Here is a 25,200-nt window from a genome sequence, read left to right on the forward strand (position 1 = left end):
GAACCCCAGCGGCATCTTTTTTGTGAACATGGCTGAGAGTGGTAAAGGGGGGGGGGGGGGGGGGTACTGAACACGGAAACACGTGAAATAAAAATCTCAAAAACGTAGCACGAAAAATAAAAATCGGGAAAAATGAAGCACGAGAAATAAAATCGTAAATATTAAGAAAAAAAAGTACCAGCAGTTATTACTCAGCCGTTCTTAGAGATCATGTAGACATTGTTAATGGACATCAAGACCTTGTGGTCACCTTTAAGCGTCTGCTACTTTCATCTGATTTGAAAAAAAATATTATTATGACTGGACTTTAATTTATTACATGCATAGCATACATATACAATAGAAAGTAGAATGGACCGGTAACAATATACATCAACTTCTGTTACATTACACAAATTTCAAAAGGTACTACAACTCACTGACTTTAAGTTAGTTACAATTTACTTTTTAATCAAATGCGGAAAAAGGCAAGAACGAGAAATTAGGAGCATCGACACGAAACACGGAAAATAAATAAGGGGAAATGCGATTAAGCACACACCTCGAACCAAAAACGAGAAAACGAGAAATAAAACACGAAAACACGAAAACACGTGAAATAAAAAGACCGAAAACGTTGCACGTAAACAACCATTTTATACCACCCTCATGGCTGTACGGTCCCCTTCTCTACGAAACAACCATTTTAAAAAAAAAGCAAGGGGCCGGAGTGTATGTCTTTTCTTGAAAAAGATATTTTGCTCTCAAAGATCAATTAAAAATAAATAACCATGGTCTAAATCAGACAAATATACCCCCAAACCCCATCTTTATTGTCAACTCCCTAAAAGTAACTGGTACATTTTTAAAAGTCGTTCCGTGACGTTTTCTTCTTCTTCTAAAAACCACAAGATTTGCAACGTCATAATGAAAATACGTCACCAACACAAAGAAACTGACTACGCACCATCAACGTCTTTTTTTTTTATCATTATATATAAGGGGATCTAAGAATGTTGTTGTTATTGGTATTATCAATTTTGATATATGAAGGTAAGTAGACTGATTTATTGAAATGCATTTACTAATTCTCTGGATTCTTGTCATATAAGTCAAGTTTGTTTTAACTATCTGTGACGTTTTGTGCACTTGTCTACTTTCTAGGAGAAGAATGCATGTGTACACACATATAAACGTCATAAACCAAATATTTATGACGTTTGAAAGGCTTTTATATTTTTTTCTTTACACCTTACATTTACGGGGTTACTAGTCCAAATAATTAATAATGACGTCTGGCATGGCTATTTTAATTTTTTTCTGGGACGCGAATTATTTTCAAATTGGATTATAGGGGGTCACATGAGCCAACAATGCACATTCTGATTGTGATACCTTATTTCGCGGAAAAAGAAATTGGCCGCAAATCTGATTGTTTTTTGTGTCTAAATTCTGTCGAAGAAAATATTTCAACTCGAGTTCCTTTGATTTTGTCTTGTTGAACTAAATTCAGATGAAACGATATATTATGACATTGTAGTAAAAATGTACCCAGAGATCAAAGGTAAAAATGTACCCAGAGATCAAAGGTTGTAAATGTAAACTTTGTAATAAAATTGATGATGAATACCATTTTTTACTATACTGCAAACTTAACTCAACTTTAAGAGATTGCTTATTTTTAAAGATTAATAATTTAAATCCTGATTTTACAAATTATCAACCACTTTTAAAGCTAAAATCTGAGCTTTTGACAGAAATTGGTGACTTTATAAAGCAATCTTTAGAATTGCGAAAATGAGGTCCATGTCCATCAAAGGTTACATTAATTACCATTTATAACTATGTTTTTTTTATGTTTATATTTGTGTTTGCTTGACCCATATGGGTGTATTTTTGCAAATAAAATTATCATTGTAGTCTTTCGTCAGACAAACCTAACTACATAAAACGTGTGTGCAGGTGTTTGAAAACAAATGCCATGTGCAACAACAAGCTTGTGTGTATTACTTTTCCTTTTTGTGGACTTACTGACACAAATGTACATTAATCCAGGCATTGATCCAGCCATTTAAAAGAATGACGTAAGCGAAGACGTAAGACCCATTCGATTTTTCCAATTTTTTTTTATTCAAAGTTTCTAAGTTATGAGATGGTATTCGTATTTAGAAGGAGAATGGAGAATGTGCTATAAAACTTATAAAAAAAGAAGATGTGGTGTGATTGTCAATGAGACAGCTCTTCACAAGAGACCAACAACGGCCTTCAACAATGAGTAAATAAGTATGCGTCACCTGAGATTTCCCCCCCCCCCCCCCCCCCTCAGGCCTATATACTCTATATAAAACTACTTTCTGGCTTTTTTTTTCGTTGTTTGAAGTTCAGCGGCGAATATTTCATGTTCGTTTAGGACGACAACAAGTAATCAATAAATATGTTCTGTAGATCTAATAGGCGACCTTCCGGGATGAATTGAATGTCGGACAATTTGGACAACCACTGTAAAATGATAATACGTTCTTTTCAGAAGATCTTTAGCGTGTGGACTGCTTGTCCTATAATATATACACTCTACATATCCTACTTGAGGCATCAGATTTTACGTCCCTATTATTTAAGAATTGAATGCTTCTTTTTGTAAATTTATTGGGGTGTAAAAGCGTTGACCGAAGTACATTTTGTATGAAGCGCGGAACCCTATAAAGTTACAAAAAGAAGCATTCAATACTTATAATCACATTTTTTTGCTATGATCACGAAAATACGAATTTTATAATGTTTGTATTTTATTCACCAGTGCACTTTATTGTGGGACCACGTGTTATCATGAATGAAAAGTTTTATTGACTGATAAAATTGCTTACGGAATAACAAATGATATGCAGTTAGCCAATCAAAATAAAGTATTATAATGAAACATACATTTATGTAATTATTACCTGATGTGACTGCGTATTTATAAATCCCGCAAGCCAACACGGACATCCAAATTTGGCTTTCACTACCGGTCGGTGATCGAGTATATCAATATTTTCATTCTTTAGTTACCTTTTTTTGGATTTTTTAATTGTTTTTCGATGATTAGTATTTCGATAACGAGATCATATATATGATATTTACAAGAAAGACGCACACCAAACCCATTACAGATCAACCAAGCGGCTGAGTAATTCTTGAAAACAAAACATTTACACGGAGAAATTTATAGCAGACAACGATTTTACTTATTTCTACCTCCGCCATATTGGGATCGTGGTAACTGGGTAGTTATTTAAGCTTTAAGTACTATATATACCATGGTTTTTACGAGTTAACATATTTAAACAAACGAATCCGAAGGATGAGTTTGTTTAAATATGTTAATGAGTAAGACACATGGTATATAAAATTTGTAATATAAATAAAATGATTGACAGCTTCAAGACCTTCAACTAATATTGGAAATTGATCACGTTACAGTTTTATCCAATGAAATGGAAGCTCGCGCAAGTCACTTTTGCGCCTCGTGTATCATCTTTTGTGTATGTCCCCTGAATTTGCAAAAAGGAAAGAAAATGTCAGATTTTCCCGATTTTTATTTAGTGTTGCGCCCCGTGTATGGTTGTTTGCGCAAGTAACTTCATAATGTCATCAGACTGAGGTAAACAAAAATATCGGATTCCAGCGTCGGACAAGGATTAAATAATTATTCTAATGACGGTAAGAATTGTTTTGTTTTTTTTCAAGTATCATACAAATTAATCATATTTTACAGAATTTTCATCTCATTGAAAAATGCATATTTATACATTTCTAGTTTTCGTACAAACTGCTTTCTTCCGTTATTTTCTTAATTCGATTATTAGATTATTTATTAAATGATAAAACACTGTATTTAAACAGTAGCGGGCGGATCCAGGGAGCGTTGATAGTGTACGTTCCCCTAATTGATCGCAGAAAAAAAATCATGTTTTTTCACAGATATTTGTAGCCGATATTTATTCCTTTTGCTATAGGTACCCCCTTTTTTTAAATCGAAATTTAATTGGATCTTCGCAAAGGAAATGATAGTTTCACATTTCGTTTTTTTCACAACTTAAAGAAGAAACATGTAGTAATTGTGTTCAAAATTGGGGGAATTCGTAACAATATTATATAGTCTGAAAAAGGTTTCTTAAGATTTGGGTAAACATAATTTATTGCTTTCCGTAATGAAATGAAAACAAATGAAGATCTTGACCTTTTAGTACGTTTAACAGTTTCTTAATATTTAAGAGGCGGATTCATTTAAAAAAAAAAGGTGGAGCTTCAGCCATGGAATAACATGAACATGAATATGTTATACCATGGCTGAAGCTCCGCCTTTTTCCCTTTGAATTCTAGTTGAGTTGCATATTTAATTAGCAAAGTATGGTACAATATTAATTTGCATATAATATACCATGGTTTTCCCTCACCACACTTTTTAAGCAAATTATTTCATAAAAACATCAAAGGAAAAAATCCAATTTATGTTACAACTTTAGTTAACAAATCATTTTCAAATCTTTCCATGCAAAATTCTAAATAAACCATTCATTTAGAAATTACGTTAGACATACAAATAAATTGCTTACAAATCATACGATGAAAGTACCTTCTTATAATGTTTTGTTGTACTATTAGCGTAACTTGACGAATCGTACGAAGCGGGAGCAGGTATTTTATACATATTAATGAATTAATCCAACATAAAATCGTCCAAGTGAAGGAAATTGCATGGTTCAACATGTACTTTAAAGAAATATAACCTGTTTATAAGCTTACTCCAATCATATAAATAGCTTAATGTTTGCTGCAATAGTAAAAGGTGCACTCGATATTCAAGACTCTGTTTTAAAAATTGAGGTCCCAAAAGTGTTTTTGGGGGGGTATAAAATAGTGAAAGCAAAGATATCAAATTTTACCATATTGATATAATTTATTTTTAATTTTAAATCTTGTTTTTCTTTTCCGAAATTTATCTATTTTCGTTGGCTTATGCCCCCAGACAAGCCAGATTATGCTGATTACAAGTAATCCTGATCAAATCAAAGAAATAAGTTCCTAAAATATTTTTTTTAAAATAATTTGCATGTCGTAAAAGGGGTTGCTATCAAAATAGATATTGAAGTGCATTACTAGTGTATTGATACTTTTGCTAATCAAAGTGCAGTTGCATCTCTTATGGTTATTATATTTTCCGCTCATTCAATAAGCTTATTTATTATAATTGCAAATTTATACGAATACTATTATCCAATTTACCACGTCATAGGAGGCGAATACGGGTGAGGGTCCAATCTTTGAGTACTAAGGGATTAGCCCTAGAAAAATTAGTCCAGATCACCCTACCCACGCACACATTTCAACTGGCTGAGTATCACATTATGGCATAAAAAAAAATTAAAAAATCAGACAATAAAATTAAAACATCATTTTGAAATGTTGGTTTCTTGAGACAAATACATTTTGTTTTTGTGACATTTGTCCGATTGCTATATGGCTTTATGTGAAAATCAACAATTTAGGACAAAGCTCTTATTTTCATTATAGTTAACATGTAATTACCGTAAATCAAGTTATTTTGTACCTATTTTTCTACACTAAATCAATGGGTATATTACTAAACGAAATCCTTCCACATTTCAAACGTCAAAAATTATGACATATATACTTGAAAGGCTTATTATTGGGAAGAAGAGAAATACATTATTTTCTCGTCGAAACTCCAAAATGATAACAAAGTTTACAATTTACGAATGACATACATTTGTACACCATGCCTCAACAGCACTTTCTAGTTTGGAATCGTTTATTGTATTTCCGTTAGTTCTACCATTGGTGTCCAGGATCATAACTTAAATTTTTAAACGAAATTTCATTCCACGAGGACCAAAACTGCATTGCCTAGAGGTATAAGGTAGGATTGAGATCTCACAAAACATGTTTAACCTAGCCAAATGTTTGCGCCTATCCCAAGTCTCTGGCCTTTGTTAGTCGTGTATGTATTGTTTGATTTTAGTTCGTTTATATGTGTTGTGGTCTAGTATGACGTCCATTTTCACTGAACTAGTGCATAATTTTATTGAGGGGCCAGCTGAGGCCCACATCCGAATGCGGGATTTCTCTCGGAGTTGAAGAACTTTGGTAGCCTTCGCCTGTTATCTGCTTTTGGTCGGGTTGTTGTCTTATTGACATTATTAATTCCACATTTCCATTCTGAATTTTATTTAGAAATATTTTTTGCTGATTTTATTTTGTAACAGCGATCCAGGGTATTGTTCTACTACACAAACGCTATTGGTATTGTGTTTATAAACATTAGTATCTGCATTTATCTTATAAATTTGTTGTGAGGTTCCAATGTCGTCATTTGCATTTTTGATGGACCAAGTAAGCCTTGTATGAAATCTGATGACCAGTTAAAAACTAAAAAGATTGCTCCGTCAGAGGTTGAAAGGTATGATAACAGACCTACCATATGATTTTAGGGGCGAAAAGGGGGGGATGGCTAGGATGAAATTTGAAAAGGCAGGAAATGAATGTGGTGTAAAAAAAGGTGGATGACAATTTATGTAATAAAAAAGTCAGAATTAACTTATATAAAAAGGCAGGACCGAATAGGGTGAAAAATGAAAAGGACAGAGATCACAAAAAGTGCAAGACAACATTTAACATACTGTCCCCACTCCCCTCCTCATTAAAAAAAATAAATTCGAACGGGCTAAAAAAAAACCCGACATATTTTTTATATATAAACTGATCGATGAGATTACATTTAAAACTTTAATACCCAAATAAAAACACAGATAAAGAAACGATCCCACAGCTTCACATTTACATATTGTTTGAGAGAATCTAAAGTATGCATTCATATCTGTACGAGTATAGTAAAAGTTGTCGGTACACTCGAATACTCTTGAGCGTGATGTTTGTTTCATCATGCGTCCAACAATTTTAAAAACTACATGTATATGATATCGTTACATACGTAACACTTTTATAAGTCGACAAATCATGAAAACCATTTACAGTTGGTAAATATAATGCACTTCTCTCTATTATCTTGATTGCATCCGAATACAATTCAAACATATAAATCATTACATAACAACACCTTTTGGGTTTATGTACGTTTGTAAACATACAATTACCGCTCCTTATACGTTCGTTCGTCGAGATAGGTTCGTTCGTCAATATCCTGGTCATCTCTAATATGCATGGAATATTCCCCAATGAAAATAACGTAAGCAACAAACAACAAAATATATCGTATTTGGGTAATGCATAAGTATATGAAATGAGAAGATATATACGGTATAATGAGTGCCAATGAGACAACTTTACCAGAGATCAATTGACATAAAACGTAATAAAGTGCAGTGTTTTCTCATTTAGATCCGAAAAGGAGGAGGATATATATTTTGCTTCAAAAAGTTTGTCGGGAATTACAAGTTAAACGGGTGTCTTGCTTATAAAATTTCCTGTAGTTTCTTTAATAGCGGTACAATTAGATTATGAAATAAAACGATTGTCAGAAAAAAAAGTTAATTATAATTCATCTCATATGTTTACAAGCTTTGTATGATGTGGAGAGGTTTATAGCCACGCTTTAGGCCCAATTTTATTTTCACTTTCAATTCTATTACACATGAATCTTATTGCAGAGAAATAAAAAAAATTGCAGTCAGTAAACGCTTCCCAAATTTGAAAATTTGATAAAGATGATTTTTTGTTATCCTCTTGTGATACAAAACTTTTTCACAACTTAAAAACCTCATCTACACGAAAAAACCCAGTCATGTTTTTTTTTAAAAATCTTTCTGGTCTTGTTGATAGTATCTGACTATCAAGAAAATTCTATCTGAGAAATATATACAGATGATCCACCATAAATAGCGTACCCCGAATCGACAACGTTGAGAACGTACGAAAATCGTCCAGTGGACAAACTTGCAAGACATTTCATTTCTTTGAAAACGAAGTCGTTTTGACTACGCAAGTTATCGGAAAAGTATGTAGCTGTTTTGTAAAGTTAATGCATAATTACGGAAAAGCACTATTTAGCATGCAACTAATCTAGATTTTCAATAAATAAGGTCGCAACTGACAATTTATTTGTAATGAAATCCGACATTGGACATCTGGCAAGACATTTGCCAGAAGCAGTTGCAATTTTATATGTAGTGTGAGTGATGCAAAAAATCGATTTTGATATGGTCTATGTATGCACTTATGTGAGCCGAATTTACACAAACGAAATATCATATAATCTTATTTTTCAAAACCTATAAATTTTGATAACTTAACATTTTCCAAAATCTGACCATAATGAACACTAGTCTATTTGTTTTGCCAACATATAGCGTTAGTAGTATCGGAAACACATATCCAGTAATATTGTACTACTTTATATATACAGATTCTTACATTGATACCAGTGGATTATCGGATTTATCCAATCGAGATAGTTAAATTATCAATTTTAAAGTCCAAGCCGCCTCGGCGAGAACTTTAAAATTTATAATTTAACTATCGAGATTGGATAAATCCGATAATTCACGAGTAACCATGTAAGAATCTGTTTCTCTAATGATTAAAAAGACATTTTCTTTTTTGTTAACCTAAAATCCCCTTCGAGTGCCTTTCACATTGCACGAAGTTGTCAATTTCATTAACACCTGTTATCATATTTTGATTCATTCAGTTAGCTAAAAAGGTCATGACCCTTAAAATCATCCAATGATCTTTTGAGATCACCAGCAACCACACGTTGATTAATTTTTTTACACAATGGGTTCAGAAAGGGATAAATGTCTATAGAATTAGAGAAATAAAGCATATCATTCGTTCGAATTTTCTTGGATATAACACTACTTTAAAGAACACAAACACCCCTGCTAAAGTGATTATGCGTATAGTCAGTTACATCTGACACGCATACTTTTGACGTTTTGTCAATTATATGTTGTCCTTAAAGTAAAATATGATAAAACAATTTGTATTTTTTTTTATCGGAATAGTATTTACCTGTCTAGTCTATGGATATAAGTTTTATATAACTTAACTGTTATGATTTTATAGAAAAGCTGTTTAGTGCAGACTGGTTGATTACACGGTATTGACGCAATAACGTGTTTAACCTCATATGTATATGATTTTTTAAACAATCGTAATCAGTAGTGTTTTGAAAAACGTAGTTAGTAAATATGCAATTCTTGTTGAAAAAAATTATGAAGTGAAATTTCGTTCATAATGACATTTCATTGTTAGGATACAATTGCTGGTTGAAAGTTAAATTGATAACGTCATTTTTGGTGTTCAAATCCTGTTGTATACACTGAAACCTTGGGTTTTCCCTTTACCAACGGATGATTGCCTGTAACCAACGCAAAAAAAAATAAAGGTCAACCAATTATGTTTGGCATGGTTTGTACCTCTTGATCTTGCCTTTGTTCCAACCATAACAGTGTGTTTTGGCAATTACATGCAGGTGACACTTTAAGACTTGCCAATTTTTTGCCATTTCAGTTTATGGTAAACATTTATGGCTTGAATATGTGTGCAATGGCATTCGGCATTTTGATTAACAGTTGACATTGCAACCGTAAAAATGTCTCGCAAATGACGTTGCGTTATCGAATTCTAATATTGACGTTGTATTGACACTACATTTGGATCTACCTGGTCATTGATGATCAGCAACAAATCCCGTATGCCTGTATCGTTGTCGGGGGGACAGTCAGATGAGTTATATCGTCAAATTGTCTGGTTACAGCACGTTCACGTTTTCACATTTGCAAAATTCTTTTGCACATATTCAGTTTTTTATTCCTCAGTCTTGTCTTTATGGAGAAGCAACATGGTTTAATTGATTTTACGTGTGGCCATGGATTGAAAGATTTATTTTACGGAGAGAGAAAAAACAAAAAACATATTTTATGGGTCAAAATTGGGTCCGACTTAAATAATCAGATAAGATAAATAACCACAGGATAGTTAGATGTTGATTTTTTTTTCGAAAGGGGAAGAATTGTGATAAGCATGACTATTAGTGGTGTATATGAGGATAAGTCGTGATTTGGTAAAAGAAACCCCAAACAAAACGAGTGATGTGTTTTTTTTTTAAGTCAGTCAGTATATAATCTGATGTTCAGTTGTCGTTTGTTTATGTAATATATACGTGTTTCTCGTTTTGTTTATATAGATTATTAGACCGTTGGTTTTCCCGTTTGAATGGTTTTACACTAGTAATTTTGGGGCCCTTTATAGCTTGTTGTTCGGTGTGAGCGAAGGCTCCGTGTTGAAGGCCGTACTTTAACCTATAATGGTTTACTTTTAAAATTGTTATTTGGATGGAGAGTTGTCTCATTGGCACTCACACCACATCTTCCTATATCTATCATTATGCCGAGCCTAGGACTGGTTGAGTGGTCTCGTGCCAGTGATTGTCCTAATGTTTAAGGAAGGGTCCAGGGCCAATGGAATCGGGAAGAAAAGTTCGTGGACTGTTAGGATTTGCGGAAAATATATAAGTTCGCACCACCAGCGCGCAACTTGGCCCCCTAGAAAATTGAAAAAAAATATAGTGCAAAATTCTGCATTCTGAGGAGGAATAAGTTACAACTGCATAACGCGTGAACAATTTCAAGAGATTTTTAACCAAAATACCACATTACAACATACACAAAACCTTTAATACAATGATGTCTATACACAATTGGGAATTTTAGAGCTGAAAATTGGGGAAAAAAAAGTATTTCTTTCTCAGTGGGACCCAAATAAGTGGGTTGTAAAATCCCGGTGCGCCGGACAAAGTACCTGGCGATTAGGTGCCACGATATCGTAGTGTCAGTGGCATAAGTTCGAATTCCGTCCAGGGAAGAACAAAAATGGCCATGTACTTCTGTATATAATGTTAAAACACACGTAGAGCATGAGTTACTTAACTTGACTTTTTTTTCATTTTGAAATCATAATATACATTTATGTCCATTTCTGGTTAAAGTATAATAGATTTGCTTTTATTGTAGGGTATGCAAGAAGCCCAATGAGGGCAAGATATTTTAATGATGGGATCCCCTCATTTCCGAATCCAGAAAAATGTGATATATATTTGAATAAAGCTTTCGAATGTAAGGAGCGACCTTCAATGAAAAACTACATAGACACTCAGGATGCGAATGGAGAAAAAGTAGAAAATACATTCCCGGATCTTATCAAGGCTCGAAAAATTACTATAGAAAAAGCAGTTGTAGCAGATATGTGCAGGTATGGAATTCCACATTTTAGAGAACAGACCATTTTCGTATATCCGACTTTTGTCTCCGGAATTTTTATTTTTCGACAGATTTATACCTTCTTTGTGGTTAGACATCCTGGTACTCGGTTAAAGCAAGAGAAATGTAAATAAGTAAATTCAAGATGTTCATCGGTACAATTTTGAAGGAAGATTACTATCTAACGCTTTCTATAAATGACTTCATCATTCGAAAGCCCTTATTCCTTAACTTTCCCGCCAAATTGTACCGTTTATATTTTTGATGTTACTTCCTTTGGTTGCTCGTAGTTGACTGATTTCCAGGATGTCTTACCACAGAAACCTGCCGAAAAAATATAGAACCCGGAGTTAAAATTCGATTGAAAATAGACTATTATAGGTTGTACTTTGTAAATACAGCTGTTTCTCAAAACACGCCTCTTTTTGGAAGATCTTGAATATATATAGCTAGCGAGCAACATCAATGAAAATGTTCATCTCCGGCGTTAAAAGAAATACAACTTGGTGATTCGAATCACGAGCAGCCAATGTTTATTGTAATTATCTAATAATAATACATTATTTAAATCATTTTCTTTCTTTTTTGGCACTATTTTTTTTCGTGCAGGCTTTAGTTATTTGATATATAATAAGTCACACAACGACTTTCACACATTTGTAAATGGCGTTTGAAGTGATCATCCCACTGGGCCGATAAAGCCATTTAAAATAGGGGGTCCAACCATATGTCCCCATTCAAATCATCAAATGCATTGATCGTCCAAAAAAGAAGAAGGTGGGTTTCAATCGAATCGAGTCGAGTGAGAATGAAAAATACACATAATGATGCTATTAAGGAGGTTCGCTACTCATTTCAATATAACAAGCTTTTTTGATAAAAGATAAATAAAAGAACCAAAATAGCCAAAAAATATATATAGGTCAATGTGCTTGTTTTCGAAATACACATGTATTAATTTAGCCATTGAAATTTTGGCAGGACAATGTTCTCACTTGATTTTTAATAGATTTATCATTGACAAATTTACTTTTAAAAATAACAAGGATTTTATAAAACTTTTATGGATGGCTTTATTCGGCTTATAATTGATTTTACCAGTAAAAGATTAATTTATAAACAGAAAAATTGGGATCAATGGACAAAAATTGTTAAGGCATTCAAATGGATAAAACCAGAGGATTCAGAAAATCTGACAATTCATAAAACATGACAAACGAGCATCCTCAAAGTACTATTACATTATATATTCATCATATATACCAAATTTAATATAAAAAAAAATACAAAGTTATATGAAAATACACATATTGAGGTGTTGGTCAAAGAAACAGCAAACCCAAGTCACACAATCATGTTTCTTTGCCCAGATTTAGAGTGAATATCAATTTTAAAATGTTATAAAAACATCTAGTATTACAGTGTGCTTACATGGTCAGTAAATGCCATATGGCAATGAGCGCCAGCAAACTCAAGCTCAACATATATATATGTTTTTTTATATACTAAAACCATATATATTTACTGGCACACTTTGGAAGATAATTGTTCTTACCTGACTGAATTTAAGGGTAGTTGTAAAAAAAATTTTTTTTTTCTTTCAGTTGTTGAATTAATAGATCGATATGAAAACTAGAGTCTTTAAAACATGTTTTTGTCTTAAAGCTTGAAGATTTGAACATACTATTCGTTTGTTTACAATGTGTATGCTGAGACTAACACCATGTTATTTAGGTAAAGTAACGTAACTCTAAACTAAGTTACTAACTTTATTTTTTTACTATAAATCTAACATTTGAAATAAACCACACAATGCACAATGACCTAATTTTATATTTGCACGGTTTCGATTTGTTAACTTTTAACCAATGATATTCCTAGAAGTGTCTAGTAGGTGAGATAAAAGCGAATATCCGTGTTCTTATATATCTGCGCTCAACTGTTTTTCCCCGTCTCTAACAAAACTTGTATTTATACTATATAAAAATGAAGATGTGGTATTATTGCCAATGAGACAACTATCCACAAAAGACCAATATGACACAAACATTAACAACTATAGGTAACCGTACGGCCTTTAACAATGAGCAAAGCACATACCGCATAGTCAGCTATAAAAGGCCCCGATAAGACAATGTAAAACAATTCAAACGAGAAAACATTTATTTATGTAAAAAATTAACGAAAAACAAATATGTAACACATAAACAAACGACAACCACTGAATTACAGGCTCCTGACTTGCTTGGGACAGGCACATAGTGACATACTTAAATCCCAAACCTCCCCCTAACCCGGGACAGTGGTATAACAGTACAACATAAGAACAAACTATCAAAATCAGTTGAAAAAGGCTTAACTCATCAGATAGACAAAAATGCAAGTATGTTTAAAATCATATTTGTCTTGCAGTTATTTTATGGGCGTTTCTGCTTGTATGAAGGCTACCAATTATCAATATATTGGAAAATACTGCCCAGCAGCACGATTTCAGGTTGCAAAGTCATATCAAATCCTTTCCTCGGCGGTTTGTTCCAAAATAGCGGAAGGTAAGTCAATAGAATAATAATAAGATTTTGTTTCTAGATTTATTAAAAAACCCAAATATACAAGACTAACAAAGGCCAGAGACAGGCGCAAAAAGATCGACAGAGTTAAACATGAATACTATATAAAAAAAGAAGATGTGGTATAATTGCCATTCTAACATGACGTCCTTCAAACGCTTTGAGTACACACCCGTGGTAAAATATGAATATATTGCATTGGCTGTTCCGATCGTACTCCCACGTCATATGTTTTTTTATGAATGAAGTACCCGACGTCATAGAATGATGACGTTATAATTTAAGCATTTTACGGGAAAATACACGCTTCTGATACCGAAAATCATCACAACAAGGAAACGTCAACAAACGATGCTAAAATGTGGTATAAGCCCATTTTTAATACATAGAAGACATATAAGATAATTATCATTAAAATTCATCCAAATCTATCTAAATAAGTTTTGTGAATAGTTTCAGCATGTCACTTTTTCTGTTTGCTCCGTTCTTTTACGCAAATCTAAAAGTGCGTTAATTTATGAGAACGGCAAATAATGGCCTCCACCTAGAGCGCTTCGATTCAAAACAATTGCCGTATTTGTCCTATTAGAATCGAAATAATTCATGGGGGCTTGAATATATCTAGATTTTACCACGGGTTGTCCCTTTATGCCGATATTTTACCCCTCGCTATCGCTCAGGGTAAAATATTTGTCATAAAGGGCCAACCCGTGGTAAAATAACGATATATTCAAGCCCCCATGAATTATTTCTTAAATGAAACAACTGTCCACAAGTGACCAAAATGAGACAGACATTAACAGCTATATGTCACCGTAAGGCCTTCAACAATGAGCAAATCCCATATCGCATAGTCAGCTATAAAAGGCCACTAAAAGACAATGTAAAACGACCATAGAAATAACAACAGCAGAAGGTCACTAACAGGTCTTCAATGTAGCGAGACATTCCCGCACCCGGAGGCGTCCTTCAGCTGGCACCTAAACAAATATAAACTAGTTTAGTGATAATGCACGCCATACTCATTTCCAAATTGTACACAAGAAACTAAAATTAAAATAATACAGGACTTACAAAGGCCAGAGGCTCCTGACTTGGGACAGGCGCAAAATGCGGCGGGGTTAAACATGTTTATGAGATCTTAACCCTTCCCCTATACCTCTAGCCAGAAAAGCAAACGCATAGCAATACGCACATTAAAATTCAGTTCAAGAGAAGTCCGAGTCTGATGTCAGAAGATGTAACCAAAGAAAATAAACAAAATGACAATAATACATAATCAAATAACAACAGACTTCTAGCAGTTAACTGACATGCCAGCTCCAGACTTCAATGAAACTGATTGAAAGATTATGATTTCATCATTTGCATATCAGGCACAATCCTTTCCGTTAGGGGTTTAGTATCATACCATAATATTTTATAACATATATATGAGAAGAACATAACCCGTGTCATACCAACAACTGGTTTTTAAACGTGTTTAGTTCCGATGCAAAGACGCTATAAGTGAATCAATATTAACGCCAAAATATGCAATCTTTATTATTTAATGACCTGACAACAGTATCGTAACTATATCCCTTCTCAATAAGTCTATTTAAAGGTTTTGTTAGTTTCTGAGGTGAATACCGACATTTTTGTGCTTTATTAAGAATATTTCCATAAAAAAATAGATGTGATATACCTGAACGTACAAGAAGTCTGCATGTTGAGCTATATTTAGGAATGATGTCCTTAAAGGTGTCAGACCACCAATTAAAAATCCCTATCTGTTCAACCAAATTTTGCAATTTTCATAGCTTTCTAAATGTTTTACCTTAAGTTTAACTTCAAGGAAACCAGGTATATCCTGAATTGTGCATGTATCACCTTTCTACATGCTAATTTTCAACTAATGTTTAAAGTCTTGTAACAAATTTCTGAATTTGAAAAGACAGGTACTACCAAAACAACTCCCAGTTTTCTGGAAATTTTAAATTAGTGTACTATGTAGCGCATTAATCCTGATTTTTTAATGCAAACTCATAGGCAAGTGAATTTTGGCTCAAAATGGTCTAAATATATTTCCCTTTCACCAAAAGTTTCATTTCTGCAAATTTGTTGGTTAGTTTAAGTAAATAATGACATCACTATATTGTGTCAAAGTAGGACTACTTTTACATACGTTCAAAATTGGAGGGAGTAATTGGTGGTCTGACACCTTATACCGATGAAACAAAATTAGTAAATGTTTTGACTTGTTTGTGATATATCAAAAACCCTGGTGTAATAATTTTATAGTAATACATAAATTTGAATTTTCCTACGTTAAAATCTAAAACAGTGTTACATACACGAGCGAATCGTACAAGTTGAGATATATATAAACACCGTAAGATGGTGACAAGCTAGTTAAGGTAGTGACACATTTAGAATTTCCCTTTTATATTTGACGTGTATAGAAAATCCTGTTTTGTCGTAATTTGAATTGTCGATTATAATACAATGTGGTTGTTTTGTTGGTGTGTTTCATTTATGTTAACTCTATAGTCCGTCTGAGATCAATAACTGTATTTTACAATCCAAACAATTTAGGCCCGTTTCAGATGACAAAGGGTGCATACTGGAAAGTTGTGGTAAATCAATACACGAGACTGGATACATGAACGTTCACATACTTTATTTTTCCATCTAACATATATACAAGCACAGTTCATAAAGAAACGTCGCACGATACTGGTGTCACCAAACGTTACAAACTCAAAGACGTAAGACAAAATAAAAACGTTTGAATGCATGTTGTTCAGATGGCTTTTTTCCAATAAATTTTAAAGGATTGATTTTTGTCTTAGATAAAAGATGTTAAGCTTTAGTGTTATTAACAAATCAAAATCAAAAAGTAAATTAAATTGAAACCATTTGATTATATACATTTTAATTATAAGGGCAATCGATTTTTTTTTATGGATAAACTATGCACTGCAAATGCATTCATTTTTGCACTCCAGAATGTCAAGGCAAAAGGACTACGGCATATCTAGCATGGCAGTTCTGCACAAATATATGCAAGGGAATTATATATAGCGGGAACAATTATTATAGCTGTTTTTTTCTATTAATGTGAATTATAGCGGATTCGACTATTATAGTCCGGAAAACACTTCAGTTCCGCGAGGAAATCTCTCTCCCCACCCTTTCTTTGTGAATCGGTAGAGCTTCAAAATAAAACATTAATTCTAAAGTTTTCTTATTAAGCAACAAAATAAAATAGCCGTATTCCAAATCGTCTGTGAAGACCGCAAAAGCATGACAACTAGACGGAACGTTAGAAGCATATTTTATTAAATAACGTCGAAATCGTATGTGGGGACATTGTATCGGACATTTTAGTTTTATCTGATTTCTCGTATATTAGATTTAATTTATGGGAATTTAATATCAAAATAGAGATAAATGTTTGTACTTTTGTATATTATAATGTTTTTTTATGTAGCAAATGGCACCATATGAAATAAACATCATGAAAAAACAGAAAACGTTATCCTACGTTTAATATTGTTCGAAGGGGACAAAATGTCGGACATTGCTAATCAACTCGAGTAAAAAGAATTTGTTTTAAAAATTCCTGTTTATTGCATGAGGCGAAAGTGTGATCTTTGTACAAAATACTAGTATAAGAATTATTTACTTTCGACATGGGGATTGCTCTGGAACTCCCTTTTTTGGGACAATTTAAAAAAAATTACGGCAACCTTTCGTGCATGGGACACATAATTTGTATCATCTTGATCCCTTGTTCTTATATTTCCGTCTTTTTTTAGAGAGAAAAATCGACATTCCGTCATCGCCCACTTATAAATTGCTGTTCTAGACAAACTTTTATATCGTTTGGTAAAAAAGATCATACGCTTTTTTACGGTATTCAGAATTTCACAAAACTAAAAGTGTAACGCGGGACAAGGAAATCATATTGCAAAATAAAGGTTTTATTGAGTTTTAATTAATGAAAATGGTCTGTTACATATACAAAATTGCAATAATCTGAAAGAAGAGTTTAAAAGCTTTAAAATGATATACATCACTTTATAATATCATTGTTTTTGTTTAAAAATTAACAAGATGCATGTGTCCTGTCCGTGATTTCACTAAAGTAACACCAGTAGCGTGCGACGTTTCAAAGCATATATTTACAAAACAGTAAGCATGACAACATATATTAACCCGCCGCTGCTCGTAGATCGAGAGCAGGGCGAACCGATGCATCACATTGTTCTATGAGGTGGTTAAATGAAGACTCTTACACTACACAATTTTACAAAACTTGTGTAGATTATTCTTTTTTTTTTTTTTTTTTTTTTTTTTAAATGGGCATGTTAAGGGGAGGTAACTCTAACTCATGAATCAACAAGGAATTTTCCTATTTTTTTTAATTTTAGACGGAAAAAACGTACGGAGAATTTATATTTACTTTTTGAAATTCTCAAAGCATTAGTTTAAACATATTTATTTATAGTGGATTGGGATACATGTTTTACAACTTAAATTAATCCCTTTCCACTTTGCGGGTGCAAGTGCTGCCTTGTAGCGGCATTAGCCTACTCTTTTTCGAAATCTACAAGGGTCTCTTTAACGTGCAAAAGATATGGCTCTCTCTTAACTCGGGTCAGCCATTTATCGTCCCCGTCCGACGGACTATCAACGTTTCCTCAAGACCATACTCGCATTGTCTGAGAGCTATCTTTTCCTGATTCATTTTACAATTCTATGATTTTGTTTAGTTTATATTCATAAAATGGTGTTTTTTGCTGTATAATCCTTACAAAAGGAGTAGGTCCGGTAAGGACCGATTTTGGCCTCAAATTTCAGGTTCATCTGACGAAAGATTTTGACCACTTTTTAAACACTTAAGTGTCTTATTTCATTTGAGTCAATTAGCTTATGTTAAAGATTTTAACTTATTTAGTCATTAAAAACGCTCCGATTCAAGCTCAAATATGAAAAAAACTACCAAATATATGCCAAAAAATGTCACTTTTCAGATGGTTTTTGTCAAAAATGAAAGTGGCCGCATCCGTGTTTATCCTCAACCTTTATATATGTTATGAGTTATCATAAAATACAACTTACATTTCAATATTAAGGATGAACACGAATGCGGCCACTTCCGTTTTACACGAAAACCGTCTAAAATTTAACTTAAATGCTAGAATTTTGAAGATTTCAGTAATTTAGCATGACTTAATGGTGTTAGTACCCGATAGTTATGGCGATATATGTGCATTGTATTGTCAAAAACAGCCCATATTTATGTAGCTGAACCATTCTACTGTCCAATAAATAACTAAAAGTTTACATTTGAACAATTTTGTAAAACTGCTATATTTTGGGGCCGAAAAGGGGTCTTACCGGACCTACTCCTTTGTCATTTTGTTACAACCTTTAGCTGAAGGAAATGCGTGGTGACCTATCATTTTCATTATTATTTTGAACATAATTATATCAAAGATTATGACGTATTTTCTTCTGAAGTTCCTATTGTGATGCATGAAAAAAGGCGACCACATAAATAAAAATAATAAATACTGCGTTTTGGTAAAGTATGAACAAATCATTTATATTTTCGACTCCCATACCACATAATATTAATATCATTCATGTTGAATCTTAGCATCTATGTTTTTTTGGCGAATCTGGTTCTTTACAGATCTTGAAGCGATGGTTGAATGTGCCAACCACGACAATGGCATTTTAGTTACGTTTGCAAGCTGCATGTATGGGGCCTATCGCTTTATGAAAGCACATCCAGGAAGACATCCTGCCAGGTAGGAATTTAAAAATTATACCATTCCTTTATCTGATTATAGATATTCTTTTTTTTGTTCACGAACAAGGCTATACCAAGGTGTATATCGATGGTTATAGAATTTGTAAGAGTGTTGGGCCTGCTCTAAAGATTTTATCTTTGTAAAAAATCAAACTTACACAATAGAGGTCTCTTCTTTATAATAGAACATGCATTTGAGATGTGAAAGTACACTTTATCTAATCGTGTTTTACTATGAACCTTTTTATATTTTGTTGAGGTAGTTCAGGGGTTATACCAGTCTGTGCCAAACTGTTTTACGGTTTGTCTGACCGAAAAATAATTTTGACATTTTCTACTACATGTACAGAAAAAACAAAAAAAAAAATGTCAGACTGACCGAATGATTTTTTGTCTGACATTTCTTCGGTCAGACAGAGTTTGTAATACACTGGATACATTTGTATGCCGCCATCCTGAATTGTACAATCACAGTATATAATTGATCTAGTTCTTTGCCCAAAGCTGCAAATTTAGATTTATACTTGTTTTAAAGTTGTAGAAAGAAAACAAGTTCGGTGACACCATTTTTTTCTTCTTAAAATATATCATAAAACCGATCTTCTTTTTCTGCACAAAAATGTGTTCTTTCATGAACAATCTAAAGCAAAATTTGGTAATTTGAACGACTCGTACCCTGAAAAATAGCGCGGTGAACCATACTTTTTATCATTTAAAAAAAAAAGCATAATATTACAGTATATCTTCATTTTGGCAAAGTATAAGAATATTTCGTAATTTTTTTTCTATACCCTTGAACTACCTTACGTAATGTATCCGAGTATCTTTTTGCGGATCAATGATAATGATTAGGTGGAACAGTTATGATGAAGGCAATTCTGGGTAGAAAAAAAAACAACATAAATACGTGTTGATTAATGCATGCCGTAACACATCCTTTTCTACATCGCTTCGGGTATCATCCTTAGACCCGAATATATCAGCCTGAGTTATTATTCAAGGGAGGCAACCAAGACTGATATGGAAAAGGACATTATATAGAGATTAATACATGGCCTTTTCCATATCGGCACGGGTATCATCCAGACCCCATATCAGCCCGAGACGTACTAATCTCTTCATCATATACTTCAGACAATTGTTTTATGTATGGCAAACTATAAAATAACTAAAACAGTCAAAAACTTTATAGAAAAGATAAATTATGAATCCAACAAATACACTATATAAAATAGATGTGGTATAATTGCCAATGAGACAACTATCCACAAAAGACCAAAATGACACAAACATTAACAACTATAGGTAACCCTATGGCCTTCAACAATGAGCAAAACCCATACCACATAGTCAGCTATATACGGCTCCGATAAGACTATGTAAACAATTCAAACGAGAAAACTAACGGCCTTATTTATTTAAAAAAATGAACGACAAACAAATATGTAACTCATGTATAAACGACAACCACTGAATTACAGGTTCCTGACTTGGAACAGGCACATAAGTAATGTGACGGGGTTAAACAAGTTAGATAACTGCCTAACAATAACATCACTTTCTCTATATTCATTTATATTACTTTTTTTTATAGAGGCAATTTGAAACATTGAAATTTTTTTATGATCTCCATGTTTGTTGTACCATAAAATGATTCATAATTGTCTATGGCATTTGTTAGCAAGTACTAAACTATTCCCACAAAAGTTCCTATATTATTTTGACTTTGTCATGAAAATGTTTGACCTCACAATGGAAAAGTAAACATCTGATACCGGAAATACCGGCAGTAACTTGCACGAGAGGCACTATTATAATAGGTTTTGAGCACGAGATGCACCTGATATGGGTTATCAGCCCGGGTGGTAAATTATGGCTCGTGTACTTACGCTCATTATACATATGCAAAAGCTATCATATCAATGCTAAGTATTATGATAAATACCAGTAATTCTTTTATCTTGCACAACCGATGCAAAAACGCCCCCAGGCTGATTATCCCATATCAGCCCGACCACGTGAGTGAATGTATGGCTAGTTCCCTCGTTACACACATCTCAAAACTGTCATTTTAATTCAAGAATATATGCTAAATATATGCATTTTCTAATTTCGACCTTTTTTTCTATTATATTTGTTTGGTTTGTTCATCAATTGATGTCTTTATAATGAAATCATCTGTGACTTTAATATAAATGAGAGGTTTGACTTGCTATAAAACCAGTTGAAATAATCCAATTTCTACACAAAAAAATGTCTGTACACGTCAGGAATATGACAGCTTTTTTTCAATTCATCCATTGATATGCTTTTTTTTGCCATTTTGTAGAGGCATAAAATTCCGTTTTTAATTTTCAGAAGAGTTCGATATTTGTTTCATATTTTACTCTTTTTATATACTAGTACATAAATAAACCCACCATAGACACCACGCAATAAATTGTGTATATATAGCATTTGAGATTTTAATATTTTCGTTCCAAAAATTAGTGTTCAGCTGCATGCAGAGATACATGTACACAAATGTAAATAATAATCTTTATTGCACAAAAACAACACCCATAAGGGTCAGGCAGTACAAACAATCATTTATACAATTAAATACAATACAACACAATACAATACAATATAGTAGAAAATATTTTAAGAGTTTAGTTATCAAATTTATATCATCAAAAAGTTAATTTATTCCTTTCACTGGATTTTAAATATAGACGTTTATTATAAAAGTAATATTCGTACTGCAGGAAACAAATATCAAGTTGTATTGTCAAACATTTTTAACTGTTATCATATCATATTTGATCAAAGTAAACATGCCGATGAATTAATTGTCTTTCGTAAAAGCAACAGTAGTATACCGCTTTTCGAAATCATAAATCGATAAGGAAAAAACAAATCCGGGTTACAAACTAAAACTGAGGGAAACGCATCAAATAACAGACTAACAGTCATAGTGAAGGCGATTTTGGGGAAAAAATATATAACAGACATTTCTTTCTGACCCAAAGGACTTTTTGATATAAATAATATTAATACTCTTCCTGTTCAATTACTGCATGTGACACTGTGTAGTGTGAATATAACATATCTCAATATTATATGTCAACCATGTTTCCAGGGAACAAAAAAAATTGTGCACTTACATACATCTTTGTGGGGTACTCTTCGATAAGATATTCCGAACTATCGTAAACACAACAGTAACCGATATTATTTACTATCTTTTTAACAAAATGGTTTTACAAGCGACACATCATTGCAATAACCGTAGGTTAAACCTATTGTAATACTGTATAGGTAGATGGTTACAAAAATATAAAAGTTGTCTCCCTTTGACCAGAAAAAAAACAGAATACAATTATGTCATTCCTTATATGATATTGAAGAAAACCTCTGAATGTTCAACCATGTCACATTTAAACAACAAGTTAAATGAGTTATTGTATATATAAATCCTTATAAAACAACAAAAACATAATAATATCATTCTTGATTTTTTTTATTTACAGTATGATTGATCGGTATCGGGATTGTTTCTACCAGTTTGAAAGCTGTCCAAAGCAGATGATGACATGGGATACAATTAACGTGTTTAATGAATATCATAATGACATAAGTTTTTTGTTGAGTGGTTTGGGAATAGAAATATGAACTTCAATATAATAATCAAACCTAAAGGACAAAAATTGCTTGTTAAAAAAATCAATATATCAATTGTATCCACCATATTTTAGTTATTGGTACATGTATTACAATGAAATACAAATGTTTTTGATTTTTTCTACTTGACAAAGTTTAGTTGATGAATGTTCATCAACTGTTTAAGTTAAATACACAAAATTAAGAATTTTATGCGATTTACATGATATACCATTATTTTATAGAATGAGCCACAGCTTGTAGCTATTTCAAGACTGTTAATCTGATCGAAACAATATATATCTTTTAGCAATTTACAGTATGTTAATAATTAAAAGAAGATAAGATCTGACGTGCATTCTAATCCAGAGTTTATTCTGAGTGTTTATCGGACCAACCAAAAATAATCACTGCTGCGAGAAAGAAAATGAAGATAATGAACATGAAAATATGTTTTCAAACAACTTGTCCTGGGTACTGAAACATCAATTATGTTTTTGACAATTAAAACTACAAATATGTATAATAATCGTTTCTATACAGGTATAAAACTGAAAATGAACCCTTTCTGTCGATACTATGCAACTAATATTTTGGCATTACAAAAGGTCAAGGTTTTTTGCATACAGTTTATGAGATCTGTTTTGGTGTGTACTAATTGATATACACATGTATAAAAGTTTTGGTACTTCAATCTTGTAAATCAGGATTTTTTTACAGTTTTCATTTGCAGTTTCGATTACTGCGATTTTCGTAAGGTGAAATAACCCGTATGCACAGATAAAAACTGGCCAGCAATAAAGGCATTAGAATCTCAGCAATGTGTTTCTGTATATTCGTATAAAAATACAAAAAAATTATTTTCCCGAAATCTCCAATTTCAAACAAAGAATAATTTTGACACAGGGAATTGATTCAGGAAATATATATTCCACCACTGCAGCAAGTGTGTTATGATATTACATCACTCGAGACAGTTTAATTTTTGCCGAATTTAAAAAAACTCAAGATGTAACTATTGCGAGTGGAGATCATCGAAAAACATGGGGTATAGTGGTTAATTTTGTGTATCTTATTATTTTCTCCCCACCTTTTTAAAGATTAGAAGAAAGTTGTGTCTTTATATGTATGTTACCAAGCCCGAAACAACAATTGAACACTGGTCTAACCTAGAAGCAGCAAACATAATTTTTAGGTGGCTAATTTAAATAAAAATAAAAGGAGATGTGGTGTGATTGCCAACCAAGTTCAAATATAATCGATGTAAACAATTAAAGGCAACAGAAAAGCCTTCAACAACGAGACAAATCCATACCGGAGAGTAGGCTATAAAAGGCTAAGACATGAAAAATGTGAAAAAAATCAAGTGAAAAAAATTATAACCTAATTTATAACAATTATTGGAAACAAATTTTACACACACGAACCAATGACATCCACTGACTCCTGAATTTGGACAGGTACATAGGGAATGTGGCGAGGTTAATTTGTTAGAGAGCTTTAATTCTCTCCATACCTGGTACAGTGATGTAACAGAACAATATAAGAACAAACTATAGAAACCAGTTTAACTCATCAGATCGATACATAGCAGGACAAAAAGCACAAACCGGACATTGGAATTTATCTATCTCTCATCCCTTATAACAAAGAGGACACCAAGTAGATATCTGAGAGTATTTATACCAATCAAAACAATAATTTTTATTCAATGATGTAATTGGTAAACTTTAGAATATCTTTACTTTAAGGATTTACCCCGATCATATATAGATTTTCGGACTCGGTAAACAACATCACCGTAAAATACGGTATATGCTATTCTGACTGAAATCATTTTTTTTTACAGTTATAGCCAAACTTGTCAATCAAATTTTTGTATCTATAGAAAAATTTAGGAAAGGTTTTCATCAATTTGTAGTAATGT

At 32.7% G+C, this 25,200-nt stretch overlaps 1 protein-coding gene across 1 annotated transcript; it reads left to right on the forward strand.

The window, feature by feature from the left end:
- The first annotated feature begins 895 nt into the window (after positions 1-895).
- Positions 896-23,407, forward strand: LOC134724507 (uncharacterized). Its single transcript, XM_063587559.1, has 5 exons — positions 896-1,032; positions 11,013-11,250; positions 13,671-13,807; positions 19,512-19,629; positions 23,144-23,407. Exons 1-5 carry the CDS (start codon positions 993-995, stop codon positions 23,283-23,285), a joined length of 675 nt encoding a protein of 224 aa, XP_063443629.1. The 5' UTR covers positions 896-992; the 3' UTR covers positions 23,286-23,407.
- Positions 23,408-25,200: the final 1,793 nt, after the last annotated feature.

Source organism: Mytilus trossulus, chromosome 7 (genome assembly GCF_036588685.1).
Source record: "Mytilus trossulus isolate FHL-02 chromosome 7, PNRI_Mtr1.1.1.hap1, whole genome shotgun sequence".
Classification (NCBI taxonomy): Eukaryota; Metazoa; Mollusca; class Bivalvia; order Mytilida; family Mytilidae; genus Mytilus; species Mytilus trossulus.